We start from the raw sequence: 17,833 nt of genomic DNA on the forward strand, positions 1-17,833 counted from the left end.
TGGATGCTGTTCAAATTTGCAGATGTTGCAAATCTAGGTTGTTGCTATTGATAAGTTGTTTCAGTTATGTCTGACCCTTTGTGACCTCATTTGGGGTTTTCTCAGCAGAGATAGTGGAGTGGGTTGCTGTATCCTTCTCCAGCTCATTTTACAGATGAAGAAACTGAGGAAAACAGGGTTAAGTAACTTGCCCAGGGTCACACAGCTAGTAAGTATCTGAGGCTAGATTTGAACTCAGGAAGATGTGTCTTCCTGACTCAAGGTCTGCTGTTCTATTCACAGTGCCACCTACCAGCAAAGCTGAAAGGGATAGCTAGCACACTGGATCACAGATCCAAAAAGTTCTCCAGGCTAGAGCAATGAACTGAAGAGAAGACTCAGCTTAAATCATAATGGTGGCAACACCTCTACAACTATTCCCTGTTCCTCCCATTTGGCTAAAATTCATTTCAAAGTCAAATGGAAATTATTTCTGCATTATTTGTTACTTGAGATTTTGTACTGCTCTCCTCCATTTGTGTAGATAATTTAGCATTAGTGGTGTCAAGCTCCAGGCTATTTCCTGTCTTGGAACAGAGCCCAATTTTTAAAAGTCGTATATGGGGAGAAAGACCTCTGTAGATTGGAGAGCTTTCTGTGAACAGACTCTTTCCTGGGGTCTAAACTCAGTCACAAAGAGGAATTTTTGCATCTGCAGAACTGGTTCAGTCAAGGTAATGTGGCCTTTTCCTTCAGGGAATCCCCCAAGGCCCTTACAGGGGATAGAGTGGGGGTTGGGCAGTAGATAAGTCTAAGGAAAGACAACACAACAGAGTAATTGGAAGCCATGAACTAGCAGTGGGCCAGAGGAAAATAATAAGGTAAAGCTGGGGCAACCCACTTTGGGTTGTTGGAACTTTGAGGCAAAGACTCCATCATTCCAGGCTACTTAAAGCTCTGTCTGAAGCTATGTGTAAAATACTCTCTCCTAGGGCCATAACTACATTGGGGTATTGTCCCATCTGGGAAGGTCACCCCTGCATTCCTTGGGTTACTTACAATTTTATGTCCCTTTTGTACAAAATTCCTGTATTTATATGGCCCTTTCCTTCCCATTCCTTTTTGCCTCCTCAGAGTATCTGAGTCAAGAAGAGTATGAAGAACGAAGACAGAAAGGAGACATAATCCATGAGGAGGAGCCCAGCCACCACAATTACATAACCTACCAAGCAGTAGAGTCCTTGGTGCAGAAGGTACAGGAGATCTGTTCCTTGGGCAAGAGGGAGAGTGGAGAGAAAGGACCGAGGCAACTGGATAAGTCAGTGCAAACAGAGTTGAACCCAAAGAGGACTGGGTTGAAGACCCTTCCAAACCTAACTCCCTAGAAAAGCTTGGCTATTCTGAATTAATTTCCTCATTGCAGATGGTGTATCAGTGGCCAAGTGAAATCCGTAGAGGTGATAGCTTTATACAAGTGACAGCATCTTTCCATTTGGAGTTAATTATATTTCTCCAGTTACTTCCAGTTGTGTACTTTCCTAGGGAGTCCATCAGGATCAGTTATTTGCCCTTCAGAGGACTGATTCAATTCAAGCCAATAAATATTTATTAAAGGTTTACTGTGGGCAAGACCTTATGTGAAGCACTGGGAATACAGAGATACCATCCCAGTTTTTAAGGAGTACTGGATGGTCTTGAGAGTTCTAGTCATTTTTCCCCTGATGCCAGTAGCCTTAAACCTCTGCTCATTTTCTACAGAATGTCCACTGTCTCTTGGACATAAGGCTGGATAGTGTGCAAGCCCTGCACAGGACTGGGATCTTCCCTATCATTGTCTACATCTCTGTCACTGAGAAGAACGCCAAGAAACTCAAGTATGTACACACCTCTGGACATGGGAGGGGGTAGTAACTTTACCTAGCACTGGAGCCCCCTCAGATTTCCCACAGGATGTATTACAATGATGCCTAGGGGAACATACAAGGATTCAGGTACCTTTTGCTTCCTCTTCACAAAAAAAAAAAGGTACAGATTCTTGCACCATTTGAAAAAGGCAGTTCTTCCAAGAAGGCAATTCTGGGTAGCATCATAATTAGGGCAGAGAGATCAGGGCTTTGCCACAGGGCACTGTCATTTAGAGAGTGCTGGTTGCATTTATACTTTTAGCATTGTCTTAGTGAGAATAATTAGTTAAGATAAGAAGCTAGCAGTTGGTGTGTCTCCCCTCCAGCTGAGCTCCTTCTTCCATTAGCCTTGTTCCTTCTGCCTAAATGATGGCCTGCCCAGTACAATCTTATGGTGTCCTCTCCCCATGGTGCCTTATATGTTGTCTTTCTTCCTGCCCCTCAACTGAAGTCTTAAATTTTGATTTAAGGACACATTTCGTGTTGCTTGTATTAGGTGGAAGGCAGTGAAGTGTAGGACGAAGAATCCTAGATTTTAGGTTAGAAGATGAAGTTCAAATCTCAGCTCTGCCATTTACAACCTATGTGACCATGGTCATGTTGCTTAATTTCTCTTCTTGAAAATAGAGGAAGGGTGATTGAGGACCAATAAGGTCCCTTCCCAGTTGTAGATCTATGATCCTATGAGTCTTGTGAAGCTCAAACAAGGTGCTAAAATTTTTAATTATGGCTCTGCAACCCCATAGAACAACTATGAAAGAGGAATCTGTCTTATACCTGTCATCTCTATACCAAAGACATTTGTTAGTCATTGTTTTCACTAAATTTGTCTCTGTGACATAATGGATAATAAGTTGGCTTCGGATCCATAAAGACCCAGTTTCAAAAATTTCGATTCTGACATATACCAGTGTGACTCCAGACAAGTCACTTAATCTTTCTTTTTTTCCCCCACTTAATCTGTCTTTAGTGTCTATAGGCAACTTACTAAGACTCTAAGTTGCAGATCTATGGACATTTTACTTAGTTGTGAGTTCCCTACATCAATGGAATCACAATCTGGTCCCTATTCCTATTCCCATTCCTATTCCTGGGTAACATGGGTAACCTAAATTAACTCTATAGGAATAAAGTAAATATTAGAAACTTTTATTTTAGGCCACAATATTGGGGTTATGGAGATTTCCTGTCACCTATCTCTATTTTATTTTATTTTTTGGAGGGGGGAAGGTGAGGCAATTGGGGTTAAGTGACTTGCCCTAGGTCTCACAGCTAGTAAATGTGTCAAGTGTCTGAGGTTGGGTTTGAACTCAGGTACTCCTGACTCCAGGGCTGCCTTGCTCTATTCACTGCACCATCTAGCTGCCCCACCTATCTCTATTTTAAAACAATAAACTTGATCCCTCCCCTAAAATTCCACTGGAGAAGTCATCTGGGGCCCAGGTTCAGTCTCAGATAAATCTCTATTCCGTAGTTCCATAGAAGCAATTAGATAGTGCAGTAGATAGAGTGCTAGGCCTGGAGTGAGGAAGCCTGAATTCACATTCAGGCCCCAGATAATTACTGGCTGTGTGACTCTGGGCAAATCATTTCATCTCTGCCTCAACTTCCCCAACTGTAAACGATTATCATAATGACACCTACTTCCCAGGGTTGCTGTGAGGGATCAGAGGAGATATTATTTATAAAGAGTTTTAGCACAATGCCTGAAACAAAGAAGGCTCTATATAAATACTATTAAATTAAAAAATTAAATAGCTTTCATCATATGAAGGGTCCTTTCCCTATAGAAAACACAATATAATAAGTGACATTTCCATCTGTCTGTTCTGACTACTTTTTTCCTGGGGACCCAGAGGAGCAATGACCTGAGTCCTTGAACACTTTGCCCAATATCCCAGAATGCTAGTTCACTTACCCAAGAACATCCCAGTTTGAACTATGGAGTCCTTTAGATTTGGGTATGTGCAAAATAAGTGGTGAGATGATACCCATATCTTAGGAACTGACTTATATGTCACTTACATGCAATGATTCCAAATGTGCAAGTGGTGGAGGAAAGGATACATCCTTTGTTCCCCTCCCACTTTCACCCCTACTCCCCCGTTTAGTATTCCAGGGGTCTTCTCATGGCTCTATCTGGGTCCATCCTATTCTCTATTTCATTAAAACAGAAAGGCCCTGCAGCGACTTGGAACTACAGAAGAGCAGATCCTGGAAACAGCCAAGCGTGAGGAGGCTGAAGTGGAGAAGATGCCTTGTTTATATACCAGTCTAGCCCCCGATGGCTGGAGTGATGTGGACTCGCTTGTCAACTGTGCCCGCTTGGCCATTGCTGATGAGCAGAAGAAATTTGTATGGATAGAACAAAGCCCTCGATAACCTTCCCCTTCATGGGCTTCTTCCCCATTCCTCCATGAGAGGTGGCAGGACTCTTCACATTCCCTACTCCAATGAATATTTTTTGCAAGTTTTTTCAGCCTTTAAACTTATTTTCAAATCAGGATTCTGGGTTGAAAATAGTGCAAGGAAGGAGAAACAAATGGAGATCTTGGATGAGACTAAAGTGGACTTGGGGCTCTTTTGCCTCTCTCCTGCCTTTGGTGGATAATTGAACAATCAAGGCAAACTAATTTATTTTATTTTATTTTATTTTTTTGGATGCAAACTAACATATAAGGTGACTTCACTAACTCTTTCATCAAGACTTTGGAATTGTCTACATGATGGACTGCAAAATCTCAGTTATAAAATTTACATCCGCCAAGATGGTGGAGAGAAGGCAGGAACTTGCCTAAGATCTCCCCCAAACCCCTCTAAAGACCTATAAATAATGTCCTGAAACAATTCCTGGAGTGGGAGAACCCACAAAAGGATGGAGTGAAATAAATTTCCACCCAAAGACAACTTAGAAATTTAGGAGGAAAGTTCTGTTGCTCCAGGGTGAGAGTTGAGTCCAACGTAGGCCATGCCACCACAGACCCAGCCCCAGCCCCAGCAAACCAGGAGCAAGCCTTGGAAGTCACTGAAACAACAGTGGTGGTGGCTGCTTCCAGTGCTCTCAGCCCACAGATGGTAAGGGAGTTGAACAACTGCTCAGAAGTGGATTATAGGGGTTTCTTGGTTGGCACTGGGGGCAGGACTCTGTTGCTTTGCCTATATTCAGATCTAGGTTGCAGTCCTGGTCCCAGTCCCAGGGCAAGGAAGAACACCAGCACACCTGAGCTTGCACCCATGGGGGAGCAGGACCCTTGTCACAGTTCCAGAGCAGAAAAATGCTTGTGGTCACTCACAGACCAGGAGAGGAGTATATTTACCTCTCTCCTCAGATCATAAAACCTTGGAAGAACTGAAAAATTACAGGTTTCTAGAAGTATCTCTGAAAACAGCTGCACAAAACTACTGAAGTTTGGAATATTCTGGAAGCACAGCTCTACTTTAACAAAGAGTTTAAAAAGTCAAGAAATAGACTGGAAAATATCAAACAACGGAAAAAATTCTGACCACATAAAGTTGCTCTGGTGACAAGGAAGATCAAAATACACACTTAGAAAAAGACAGCAAAATGAAAATTCCTACATCCAAAGCCTCCAAGAAAATTATGAATTGGTCTTAGGTCAGGGAAGAGCTCAAAAATGATTTTTAAAATCCAGTAGAGAGGTAGAGGAAAAATTGGGAAGAGAAATGAGAGTGATGCAAAAAAATAACGAAAAAAAGAGTCAACTTAGTAAAGGAAGCACACACACACACACACACACACACACACAATACTGAATAGGTCAAATGGTAAAAGAGGTACAAAAATCCAAGGAGGAGAAGAATGCCTTGAAAAGCAGAATTGGCTAAATGGAAAAGGTGGTACAAAACCTCATTGAAGAAAATAATTCCTTAAAAATTAGAATTGAGCAAGTAGAAGCAAATGACTATGAGATATCAAGAAACAATAAAATAAAACCAAAAGAATGAAAAAATAGAATATAATGAGAAATATTTTATTAGCAAAAAAGCTGACCTGGAAAACAGATCCAGGAGAGATAATTTAAAAATTATTAGACTACGTGAAAGCCATGATAAAAAAGAAAAAGAGGCTAGATATCATCTTTCAAGAAATTATTAAGGAAAACTGCCCTGATATTCTAGAACTAGGGGGTAAAATGGAAATTGAAAGAACCCATTGGTCACTTCCTGAAAGAGATCCCAATATTAAAACTCCCAGGAATATTATAGTCAAATTCCACAGCTTCTGGGTTAAGGAGAAAATACTGCAAGCTGCCAGAAAGAGACAATTCAAGCATTGTGGAGTCACAGTCAGGATTTAGCAGGATCTATATTAAAGGATAAGAGGGCTGGGAATATGATATTCCAGAGGGCATAGGAGCCAAGAATACAACCAAGAATCACCTACCCAGCAAAACTGAGTATAGTCCTTTGGGGGGGGGGGGGGGGGGGGGAATGGACATGTAATGAAACAGATGACTTTTAAGCATTCCTGATGAAAAGACCAGAACTGAATAGAAAATTTGACTTCCAAATACAAGACTCAAGAGAAGCATAAAAAGATAAATAGGAAAGGGAAATCCTGAGGATTTAATAAGGTTGAACCACTTACATTCCTACATGGGAAGATAATACTTGTAAATGATAAGAACTTTCTCATTATTAGTGCTGTTAGATGGAGCATATATAGATAGAAGGCACAGGTGTAAATTGAATATGATGGGATGATATCTTTAAAAATAAAATTAAGGGGTGAGAAAGAGAAATGCCCTAGGAAAAAGTAAAAGGGAGAGGTAGAATGGGGTAAATTTTCTCACATAAAAGAGGTAAGAAAGAACTATTACAGTGGAGGGGGAGATGGAGAAGATGGTGGGGAACACTTGAACCTTAACTCTTATTGGAATTGACTCAAAGGGAATAACATACACACTCAATTGCATATAGAAATCTATCTTACCCTATAGGAAAACAGGAGGGGAAAGGGATAAGAGAAGTGTGGGGCGGGGGTAGTATGACAGAAGAGGGGGCTCCATTAGAGGAGGTGGTAGTCAGAAGCGAAGCACTTTTAAGGGGGGGACAGGGTGAAAGGAGAGAAAGAATAGAATAAATGGGGGAAATAGGATGTAAATACAATTAGAATCATAACTGTGAAAAAATTTTGAAGCCAGTTTCTCTGATAAAGGCCTCTTCTTTCAAATATATAGAGAAATAAGTCAAATTTATTTTTTAAAAATCCATTCACCAGTTGACAAATAATAAAAAAATGGAAGTTTTCAGATAAAGTAATCAAAGCTATATATAGTCAAATGAAAGAATGCTCTAAGTCACTATTGATTAGAGAAATGCGAATTAAAACAATACTGAGGTACTACCTCACACCTATTAGATTGGCTAATAGGACAGAAAAAGAAAATGATAAGTGATGGGGGAGACATGATAAAATTGAGACAGTAATGCACCATTGGTAGAGTTGTAAACTAATTCAGCCATTATATAGAGCAATTTGGAACTATGCCCAAATATTTATAGCAACTCTTTTCTGGTGGCAAAGAAATAGAAATTGAGGGAATGCCCATCAATTGGGGAATGGATGAACAATTTGTAGCATATGATTGTGATGGAAAACTATTGCAGTATAAGAAATGATGCACTAAATGCTCTCAGAAAAACCTGAAGAGACTTACACAAACTGATGCAAACAAAATGAGTAGAACCAGGAGAACATTGTACATAGTAACAACTATATTGTAAGATGATCAATTGTAAATGAATTAGCTATTCTAAGCAATATAATAATCTAAGACAATTCTAAAGGAATTATCATGAAAAATGCTATTCATCTCCAGAGAAAGAACTGGTGGAATCCGAATATAGATTGAAGCATATTTTTTTTTTACTTTATTTTTCCTGGGTTTCAATTTTCTTCTGTTTTCTTTTATAACATGACTAATATGAAAATGTTTTGCATGATTACACATGTATACCTATATCAAATTGCTTGCCTTCTCAACGAGGGTGGTGGGGAGGAAGGGAGAGAATTTGGAACTCAGTTTTAAAAATAAATGTGGAAAGTTGGTTTTACATGTAATTGGGGGAAAATAAAATATTAAATTAAAAAAGAAAGATTTTTTTTATTTTAAAAAATTTACTACCCATGTGACCTTGGGCAGCTTATTTAACTTCTCTGGGTCTCAGTTTCCAAATGTCTAAAATCATTATCTGAGATCCCTTTCAGTTCTAAATCTATGATATGATTCTATATTGGGGAATACTTAGCAGAGAGAACCAGAGACGATGGTAAAACAGAGTTTGATGCCAAAATAGAGTTTGGCAGAGATGATGTATAGGATTGTGAGAGAGGTCTCTTGGAACCACCCCCAATTTCAACATACGTCTACTGCATGGAAATGGGGAGAAATCCATGGGAGCTAATAGGAAGGATGGCTTTAATGGAGACTTCTATGTGATCTTATCATTACTCCCACTCTACACCAGTGAATGTTAAATATCAGGGCAAGATACATGCCTATGGTCATATGAATAATTGATGGCAAAGCCAGAACTAGCACCCAGGTCCACAGACTACCAGCTTAGTATACTTATTTTTTTCTTGGTGTTTTTTTTTCTCTCAAACACCATAGTCATTTGCCAATATATTCCTCTTCCCCACTGAACCCTCTTTCGTAATAAAGAAAAACAATTAAGCATAACTGACCAATGAAGCAACAAAGTTTGAAAACATATGTGCCATTTCATATCCACTTGTCAACTTGTCTGTGAAGAAGAGGGGTATATTTTTATGACCACAGCATACAAAGCTTTCCACTGCTCCACTGAAGTTCTGTGGGGTAGGTGGTAGGTTCTTCCTGCTTACTAAAGTGGGAATGTGGAGTAAGAAAGACCTTCTGGAGCTTAGTTTCTCCTTTTCCCTACCTCCCAGAACCACTGTAACAAAAAAACAACCTTGTTTTCCAGGGGAGTAGGAAGAAGGCAACTCTTGGTAATTGTCACAATGGATTTTAAAGACTGAAATTCTGTAAATTTTGCTAAATTAGAGCAAACCTTTTATAAATGATCCATCTCTGGATGTGTGCTGCCCATGGTATGAGGGCTGACCTTTCCCTCCCCATTCCTTGAGGCTTGGGCTATATTTAAAAATAATTTATTTCCTTTTCAATCTTAAGTATTTTATTTTATGCATTTAAAAACATTATTTTAAGGAGTCCCTAGGCTTCACCAGACTGCCCAAAGGGTTCATGACACCAAAAGTTAAGGACCAATATTCTAGATATTCCCCTCTAGGTTCTCTAGGAGTATGACTCATGTCATAGGTGTTTGTCCTGATATTTAGCCAAATAAATTAAACAATGCCAGAGGTAAGGAAATTTTCATCTCTTTGAGTGGTGTTGTCTTTGAGTATTTCTCAAAAAGGCAGAATGTTGTAGATATTTTGTATTTTCTTATCTGTGTTATTTGTTATATGTTATTTGCCTCCAGTAGAATGTAAGTCCCTGGAGGGCAGGGACTGATTCACTTTCATCTTTATATCCTCATCACCTAGTACCATGTCTAGTACACAGAAGGAGTTTAATACATGCTTGCTGAATTAAACTGAATGCCTTTGTCATAAAGACAATAGTATTAAACAAGTAAACACACAGCCCAAAAGGAATCTCTGCTAAAGATGATACATTTGACAATGGGGAAAAATACAGGAAATGCTATCAAGTACACACTCACACAACTCAATAAAAACCCAAGCTTGTCTCTGAGAGAGAATGTATTGAAATTAATACATCATTTTCTCACCGTGAGAAAGTTTTATGTGAACCATCTAAACAGGCAAATGCAAAGACCTGAATCCTCTCATACTCCCTAATCCTGTAGAAGCCTACAGGTGGGTGGGTACCTCTTAGGAGTTCCAAGGATAATAGAGCCTTGATTCCCTTTTTCTTTTTTTATTTACTAGTTTTCCTCCAAATTTCTTATAAGAGAGGCTTTACAGCCATAAGGTCCTCCAAATGTTAAGACCTAGGACCACAGCAAAAATATATGACCATTTTGACCTACAATCTGACTTTCACCATGGCTGCTAGTAACCCTGCTATGTGCTAGGTCCTCTGCTTAACACCCTCATCCTGCCTCACAGTTCACTTGTGTCCAAGTCAGGCACATTGGCAGTGGTGCCTCAACCATATCCCTGTGGTGACTATGGAGCACTTACGGGGTTAGTGCAGGGAATGAGGCTTGTACCTTGTTTGCCAGCCCCTATAATAATGCCCAGTCAGAGAGAGGAATGAGAATTTAGCAAGGCTTATTCCTCTTATGATAAAAAGCTGCTCTCCCTTAGTCCTACTCAGTTATCATCAAGGCAGGCCACGTTTGGAGAAGATGGGCGTTTTTTTCTGTGGAAAGGTTCATAGCTCATTATGGAGTGGCTGACACTGGGGAGAGAGCTTCTCTTCCAAGACACCATCTGGAGCACATACCCAAGGGTCATTGGTCTCCCACTGCCACTTGGTCAACTGGACCTTCAGCATCTCCAGCACCTCCTTGTAGTTTGGGTCAGTGGCCAAGTTCTGGGTCTCCCAGGGGTCTTGTTTCCTATCATAGAGTTCCCATCGATCTCGGTAATAATAGTGGTGAAGGTCCTTATACCAGTTTGTGTGCTGGCCAGACCTGGTACGATTAAGCAGGTCCTGGAAGGTGAGGGAAACATAGAAATCCTGGTCGATGGGGAAGGGCATCTTGAAGTTGAGGTTGTGTACTAGATGGAAATTTTGATGGAGCACAGAGCGCATGGGGTAGTACATTGTGACTTCATGGTGACTCTGGCTACTGAAGACTGTGGCCCAGGGCGGCTCTGACAGTAGTGCAGGCAAGAGAGAGTGACCGGTGAGATGGACTGTCTTGGTACCAAAGATGCTATAGCTAGGGTATGGTATGGAGAACCAATCCAAGATGGTGGGCACGAGGTCTTAAAAATAATAATGATATTAGTTGATATTTGCACAAACTCTCATGGTTGCAAAGCACTTCACATACATTAGAACTGATTCCCACGACAACCCTCATAGGTAGGTAACAGCAGAGTAACCACAAAATGCTAGAGGTGGAGTCAGAAAAACCTCGGTTAGAATCATACTTCTTGCCACTTATTAGACGTGTGACCTAGGGCAAGTCTCTTGGTCTTGCTCTGTTTCCTGTATTTCTCTTGTGAGGATCAAATAAGTTGATGCCTGGAAAGAACTTCACACATCCTAAAGTGTGTGAAAGGAAGTAAAATGACTTCTCCCAGGTCACAAAGCTAGAAGGACTCTAATCCAGGTCTTTGGACACCAATGCAACCCCTGGAAAGGAACCAGAGATAACAATGTGTAGTGGAAAACGTTGGATTTGAAGTCAAAAGACCTGAGTTTGAACTAGATAAGATTATTAACCTTTTTGGGTCTGTTTCCTTGTCTTTGTAATGAGGGAGTAGGATCAGATGATCTCTTAGGGCTTTTCCAGCTTTAAACTATGACTCCATGAATTCAGTCTGGCAAAGACCTATGGAAGGTGCCAAGAGCCACCCTCTACCTTCATGTGATATTGAATTAAAACTATACCGGAGAAGCAGATGGCTCTGGATTTTGGGACACATTTCCAAATAAGGAGATTCCACAGTTTCTCAGAACCTACCCTGGTGCTCAATAATTTTCATTTTCAGGAAGCTCTCTCTCCTGCCTTACCTAGATCCCTAGGCTACAGATGAAGACTGTTTCTTTGTCCATTTGTAATGTTACTTTCTCTTCAGACTTAAAAAAAAAAAACTCTTGGGTGGCAGATGGGTGTGAGCCAAGAAGCCACAGAAAGGAGCCCTTTTCTCCGAACACATTACTTGGGACACAACTGGTTCTTAATAAGGACTTCTTGCTTGACTGATAAGAATATCTCTTACCCAGAAGCTGGGAATGGAGAAAAGGACTACCCTTCTTTGCCTAAAAGGCAGGGATAGACCTGGGAACCAGGCAAGCAGAATTTTACTCTCCTTTTACCATCATGATTTACTACAAAACTTTTTGATAAGCCCCAGTTTTCCCAACTATCATAAAACTAAAAGGCATCTCAAGGTCTAGTTAAAAATGAGTGTGTGTCTTCAGATTCCTTTGCAACAAGGAGACAGATGGAGAGACAGTCAAATGTGGCCTTACCCAAGAGGCTGATGTAGGCCTCGCTGACCTGGCCCCAACGGTTCCGGTGCTCTGGAGAAGACACCAACATGGGCTCAGCTATGCCTGACCAATACAGGTTGGTCCTGCCACTAGGAAAGGGGATGCCATTGTCTGAAGTGAAGATCACCAGGGTGTCATTCAGGAAGCCAGCTCCATTCAGTTCCTCCAGCACCAGTCCAATCCCTGCAGGGAAAGTCAAGAGTGAAGGGAATAGGCAGCACAATAACTTAAAGAATTCTCCCCCATTTCCTGAGCCTACCCAGTTTCCTTGTTGCCACCTATGAGCTGCTGTCAACACTATTACCCTCACCTAAAATGTCCCCTCTACTCCTTTCAATCCAGATCTTTTCACTTGTTTAAAATCCATCTCATTCAGGAAGTCTTCCATGATTGACACTACTAGCTTTGATTCATCAGTCTGGCCTTGCCTTGGCATTTTTGTGTACCTCCCTATTCAACTGGATTCTCTGACTTTGGGTATCTGTCTTTTGTGAGTGCTCAAAGGGCTAGACTTTGGGGCTAACTGATATGGCTCTCTCTCTTTCTTTCTCTCTTCCATTGCCCCATCCCAGAATCTGTAAAATGAGCTAGAGAAGGAAATGGCAAACCACACCAGAATCTTTTCCAAGAAAACCCAAATGGGGTCACAGAGAGTTGGACACAACTGAAATGACTGAACAACAAAAAATTGTCTAGCAGGCACTAGAGCCTGACTCCTAAGCCAGTATTTTTTTCAGTTAAGGTGTTGAAATCTGACCTCCTTTGAGACAACAGGGGCAACACCCCATTGAGAGAAGTGACCTCAGTCTCACTAGTCAGTATAAGCACTGAGTAAAAAGGGGAGGTCACTTAATCAGTCCAGGGTACTCCCACCCCAGACTTCTCTCCCCATGAAAGTTTGAGTTGCTTGGGTTGATAAAAGCTTTAGGAGGAAGGTGAGATGTCTGAGATGGAGGCATCCTTAGGAGGGAATGGTCTTGCAGCAGGAGCTGAGTTACTGTTTCCCTTTGTTCACCTAAAGGTGAGTTGTAGGCAGGGACCCTGCTTTCCTTCCTGAAGCTGCCCTCTCCCTTGGAGTAGCAAAATGTCCTATTCAATCGGGCCAATGCTATTTGCATTAAAGGGACCAACTTCCCAAGCTTCCTGTCCTATTCCTAGGCAAGGTCAATTTTCAGGTCCCATCTGTTGTGATCTCTTCCCTTTCTCATCCCTCACTGAGGGGCCTTATTAAAGACTGGAACATCTTTCCCAGCTTCTAACCATATGTCATGGTCTAACCTTGCCTCTCACCTTTTTCCTTAGAAGAATACAAGCACTCCACCCCCCTCTTTTTATTTATGTGTATGCATGTACATCCCATCCTGGGGCCAAGCTGTTGTCACCTCACCCTAATTATAGTTTGGGTTCTAACATCACCATGAGAATGGGAGTTTCCTAGGGCAGACAATCAGGTTTTGCATTTTTTTTCCTTCTGGATCCTGCCCTGGCAGGGTCTAATACAGGGGTGTACACAGATGGGAAAACTTAATCCATGATGGTGAATGACTCTCTGTCTGAGCTGGGTTGCAGTTGTACTGATAGGGAAATCTGGACCTAGGTGACCCTTGGGGTAACCCCCTCCTTGTCTGAGACAAAGCAGAGAGCCTGGTTAGGCTCCCAGGCCCTGTTCCTCCCCATACCTTGGTCCATTCGGCCAATGGTGGTGTACTGAGCCGCCAAGTCAGCTCGGGCGGCTGGAGTGTCAGGGATGAAGTAAGGGACCTAGAAAAGACAGGTAGGTGATAGGTCATAGACAGAATGGGGAGAGCTGGAAGAGATGTAGACTAGAGTCTAAAGTGGTGCTATGAACAGGAGGAATGGTTGCAATTGAACTTTTCTATATAATATAGACTGATAGGGATGTTATGGGGGATTCTTACTTGGATATGGGTTGAAATAGGTAACCTCTGAAGTTCCTTCCAATTCTGAAATCCCATGATTCTATGGTTTATTCTTTAGGCACACTGATCTGAAAGGTTTATTGTGTTATATAAATAAACCATCCTATTTCCTTACTCCTTTTACTACCATTAATAAGAATACAGACCCAGGACACAAGGGTCAACTTGGCCCTTGGGTCCAAATTCCTCAGGCATAGAAGTTCTTTTGGGCTACCCACACACCTGCTTAGAGCATGGCCTGCAGGCTCACAAGGACAATCTGGGTCCAATGGAATCCCTAGAGGTAAAAGGAGTTGAGAAAGAGGATGTTCTATATTACCTGTACATCCTCTGGGGCATACATTTGGGGCACCCAGTCAGGGATCCACCCCATCCCACTCTCTCCATTGCCAAACTTCTCACAGAAGGGTCCATACATTGGCTGAGAATGTCCACACCGGTGGGGATCATGGAAAGCAACATAGAGGAAGAAAGGCCTGAGAAGTGGAAGAAATGAATCAAAACTGGGTTCAGGACAAGGTTCCTCACACCTCTTTACACCCAACTATGCCAATGTTCCTGCCTCTTTTTTTTTGGAGGACAATTGAGGTTAAGTGATTTGCCCAAAGTCACACGGCTAGTAAGTGTGTTAAGTGTCCAAAGTCACATTTGAACTCAGATCCTCCTGACTCCAGGGCCAGTGCTCTATTCACTGCGCCACCTAGCTGCCCCTAATGTTCCTGCCTCTTAACCCATGTCACTCTGTTATGCCAGTTTGGGTCTACCTCATAGCACTGTCTAATCTCCTCTACTCAACACTCTTCCAATTTCCTCCAGTGCTGGCTCCCTATGCCCCAATTTCAAAGTGGTACCTTACATAATACAACAGTTATCAAACACTTAAAATGTATGAGGTATTATATCAAGTGCTGGGGGAGATTTAAAATTTAGATAACTCTGCTTGGCCTATTGATTTAATTGTATGCAGTCCAGTAGGGGATTAAGGCACACATACCAATATGTATATTACAAAACAGTACGTGGTTAAGTGCATTAGTAAGCACCTCCTATGTGCCCAGCACTGTGCTAAACACTGGATGAGGAGAGGAGGGAGGAAAAGAGAAATAAATGCTTGTTGATTAATGAGTTACAAAGCCAAGTTCTATGTTAAATTAGGAAAGGAAAGTCGTTATCTTCTGGGAGAAATTGGAAAAGGCTTTTGGGAAGAGGAAGAATTTGAGTTGGACTTTAAAGGATGAAAAGCAATTGAATGGTCAAAGATGGGGAGTGGAAACTTTTCAGACACAGAGAAATGCCTGAACATACACTTGGGCATGGCAACATAGTGTATGCATGTACACCCCAAGCAGAGGTAATCTAGTAATACAGATACAGAAGAATGAATCTCAGTGAAAGTTCTGGGGTGACAATCTGGGAGTCTGGGGGCTGGTAGAAGGACAAAGGTACTCACCTGTCATTCTGGGTCTTGAGGAATTTTCGGACCAGCAGCTTTATACGGGTGATGTTTCTCCCCACCTGGAGGATGGAGCCATTTTCCTCTGTGTAGGCAAAATCAAATGGGTACACTGGCTCTGGCCCAACATGCTTCTTCCCAATGATGCCTGGAAAAGATAGCCCAACAAGCCTACAGTCAAGAGAAAGAACAGAAAGGGAGGGCCTGGAATGCTTCAGTTTCCTTACCTACAAAGTGAGGAAGCTGGACTAGATCATTTCTGAGGTCCCTTCTAACTTTACATCTATGATCCCATGATCCATGTGATCTCCCTTCTCCTTTAAGCCTATTGCCAATTATTGCTACTGTGCCATGAATCAAACAGGAAGCTGTGTTTTCTCCATGTACAGGAGTAAGAACATTCATTAAGAGCAGACATTGGAGAGTGTCTGACAACAACCTAATGTGATTTTAGACACATTATGATCATAAATGAGGTAAGGGAAAGTTCTCCTGCACTCTGTCCTGTTTGTACCACATCTGGAAAACTGAGTTCAGTTCTGGGTGCCACATTTTAGAAAGAATATTGGTAAGCAGGAGGGCATCCAGAGGAGGGGCAGCGAGGTGGTGCAGTGGATACAGCTCTGGGTCTGGAGTCAGAATGTCTCATCTTCCTGAATTCAAATCTGGCCTCAGATAATTACTAGTTGGGTGACTCAGGCAAGTCACTTAACCCTGTTTGCCTCAGTTTCCTCATCTGGTAAATGAGCTGGAGAAGGAAATGGTGAACCACTCCTGTATCGTTACCCAGAAAATTCCAAATGGGGTCATGAAAAGTAGGACATGACTGAAAACAACTTTACAACAACAATAAGACAGGGTTGGGGGGAGGTGGCTGGAAAATCATATAATATGAGACTAAGATTAAGGAAATTGGTGGATCATGGATTTGAGAGCTAGAAAGGACCTTAGAAGTCACACTCATTCTTCTCCAGGCTGTACTCTAGAACCTATTGGTTGGATCCTTCCAGAATGGCATCTGTGTCAACGCTATCTGGTTCCTTTCCAGATTACAGCCTGAATCAGAAGCAAGGTCTCCATACCCAGAAGTCTTCAGATGGAAAGTGAATAATCACTCATGGAGGATGTTATAAAGGAGAATCCTACTTAAATGTGATTAAACCCAGATATCCTCTGAGGTTAATTCTGAAATTCAAGTTAAAACTGATTAGACCTAGATATCCTCTGAAGTTAATTCTGAAATTAAAGTTAAAACTGAAATTCTACAGTTCTCTGTTATCTTTCGCAGGCAGATTAGTGTAGTGGACAGAAGAGACAGCTTTAAAGTCAAGAAGAGAGCTTCAAGTCAAGCCTCTGATGCATACTGGTTGTGATATCCCAGGTAAGTCACTAACCTCTCAGTGTCCCAGGTGACTTTCCAAGACCAAGAGCTAAAAAACAGGGGTCAATCTGCCTTGCCAGAGGAAGTTTCTTCCCTAGGAGTTCTGGAAACCAATCAAGTCATAGGTCCAAACCCAAACAAATGGTATCCATAGAGTAGGCAGGCCTGGACTTTGGTAAGTGGAGGTAGAGTCGATTATCTGTGTGACCTTGGACAATGGTTTAAACCCCTTGGTCCTCAGTCTCTCTCTCTGGGAAGTAGGAGGAATCTCAGGAATTATGAGAAACAGAAAGTAGTTGCTTATTCTCCCAAACCCACCCAAGCTCCTAACCTGTGCGGATGTTAGCCTGGCTGAGAAGCAGAGGTAGACTTTGCACCTTGTCGAAGGAGTTGAAATGATGGTCGTTCTGGTGTAAACCATACATCCCATTCTGATGCTGTAAGGAAAGTTACTGTCAGCCTGAAAGGGTCAGGACTCTCAACCAGGCTGTCTCTGTCACTCAGATCAACTATAACAGTTCCTAGTTCCCTGATTTGATTTAGAACTTAGCTTGCCAGTGCATATGAAAGTTCTGTGTTTGTACCTCTCCTTTCATCCACTCCTCCACCCCCACCTCATCTGTCTTGGACCAAAAGACTTCCATGTTATTGGCATGGAAGTAATTTATTAAAAAAGCTCTCTAACAGCCTCCCCAAATGGCAATGACCAAGACACGAAACTCTTCTGTATGGCTAACTTAAATGTGGAATCTGACAGTTTTCTGTTCAAAATTATAAAGAAAGTAACTTACAATGAAGCAGTTCTGATGAAGGATAGATATGGAAAGATGAAAGGGTCAGGGAGATTCCTAGAGAAGTCAGCAGGATATGGGCTTATTGGGATAAACTGTACCATTGGCGGTTTTTTGATGAAAGGGGTGTAATGGAAATGCAGATTTAAAGATCTTCCCTGCCCCTAGGCTAAA

At 41.7% G+C, this 17,833-nt stretch overlaps 2 protein-coding genes across 4 annotated transcripts in view; one reads left to right on the plus strand and one right to left on the minus strand.

Annotated features, from left to right (window-relative positions):
• Positions 1 to 8,003, plus strand: part of CARD14 (caspase recruitment domain family member 14) — a 94,461-nt gene extending 86,458 nt beyond the window's left edge. For both annotated transcript variants that reach the window (XM_069076095.1, XM_069076096.1), the window contains exons 19-21: positions 1,114 to 1,232; positions 1,738 to 1,853; positions 4,058 to 8,003. In XM_069076095.1, coding sequence (XP_068932196.1) covers positions 1,114 to 1,232; positions 1,738 to 1,853; positions 4,058 to 4,265 — 443 coding nt within the window. In that variant the 3' untranslated portion in view covers positions 4,266 to 8,003. The remainder of the gene's footprint in view (positions 1 to 1,113; positions 1,233 to 1,737; positions 1,854 to 4,057) is intronic.
• A 1,638-nt stretch (positions 8,004 to 9,641) lies between these two features.
• On the minus strand, positions 9,642 to 17,328 carry SGSH (N-sulfoglucosamine sulfohydrolase). 2 transcript variants are annotated; one of them, XM_069076098.1, is made up of 6 exons: positions 17,200 to 17,328; positions 15,485 to 15,635; positions 14,354 to 14,510; positions 13,774 to 13,855; positions 12,074 to 12,277; positions 9,642 to 10,857 (listed from the first exon to the last, which is right to left on the minus strand). In XM_069076098.1, the coding sequence occupies exons 1-6, from the start codon at positions 17,291 to 17,293 to the stop codon at positions 10,298 to 10,300; spliced, it is 1,248 nt and encodes a 415-aa protein (XP_068932199.1). In that variant the 5' UTR covers positions 17,294 to 17,328; the 3' UTR covers positions 9,642 to 10,297. The 2 variants fall into 2 exon arrangements, with proteins under 2 accessions (XP_068932199.1, XP_068932200.1); XM_069076099.1 differs by having other exon boundaries at positions 10,715 to 11,230.
• Positions 17,329 to 17,833: the final 505 nt, after the last annotated feature.

This window comes from Petaurus breviceps, unplaced genomic scaffold, assembly GCF_028583685.1.
Source record: "Petaurus breviceps papuanus isolate PSGF00001 unplaced genomic scaffold, PetGlider_PUasm1.0 90925, whole genome shotgun sequence".
In the NCBI taxonomy this organism is placed as follows: domain Eukaryota; kingdom Metazoa; phylum Chordata; class Mammalia; order Diprotodontia; family Petauridae; genus Petaurus; species Petaurus breviceps.

Excerpts from the sequence above, each read along its gene's own strand:
- SGSH (XM_069076098.1), bottom strand. The coding sequence starts at position 17,293 with ATGTATGGTTTACACCAGAACGACCATCATTTCAACTCCTTCGACAAG. Across the intron at positions 15,636-17,199 it reads CCAGGCTAACATCCGCACAG|GCATCATTGGGAAGAAGCAT; the intron begins GTTAGGAGCTTG and ends TATCTTTTCCAG. Across the intron at positions 10,858-12,073 it reads GGCCTACATCAGCCTCTTGG|ACCTCGTGCCCACCATCTTG; the intron begins GTAAGGCCACAT and ends ATTATTTTTAAG.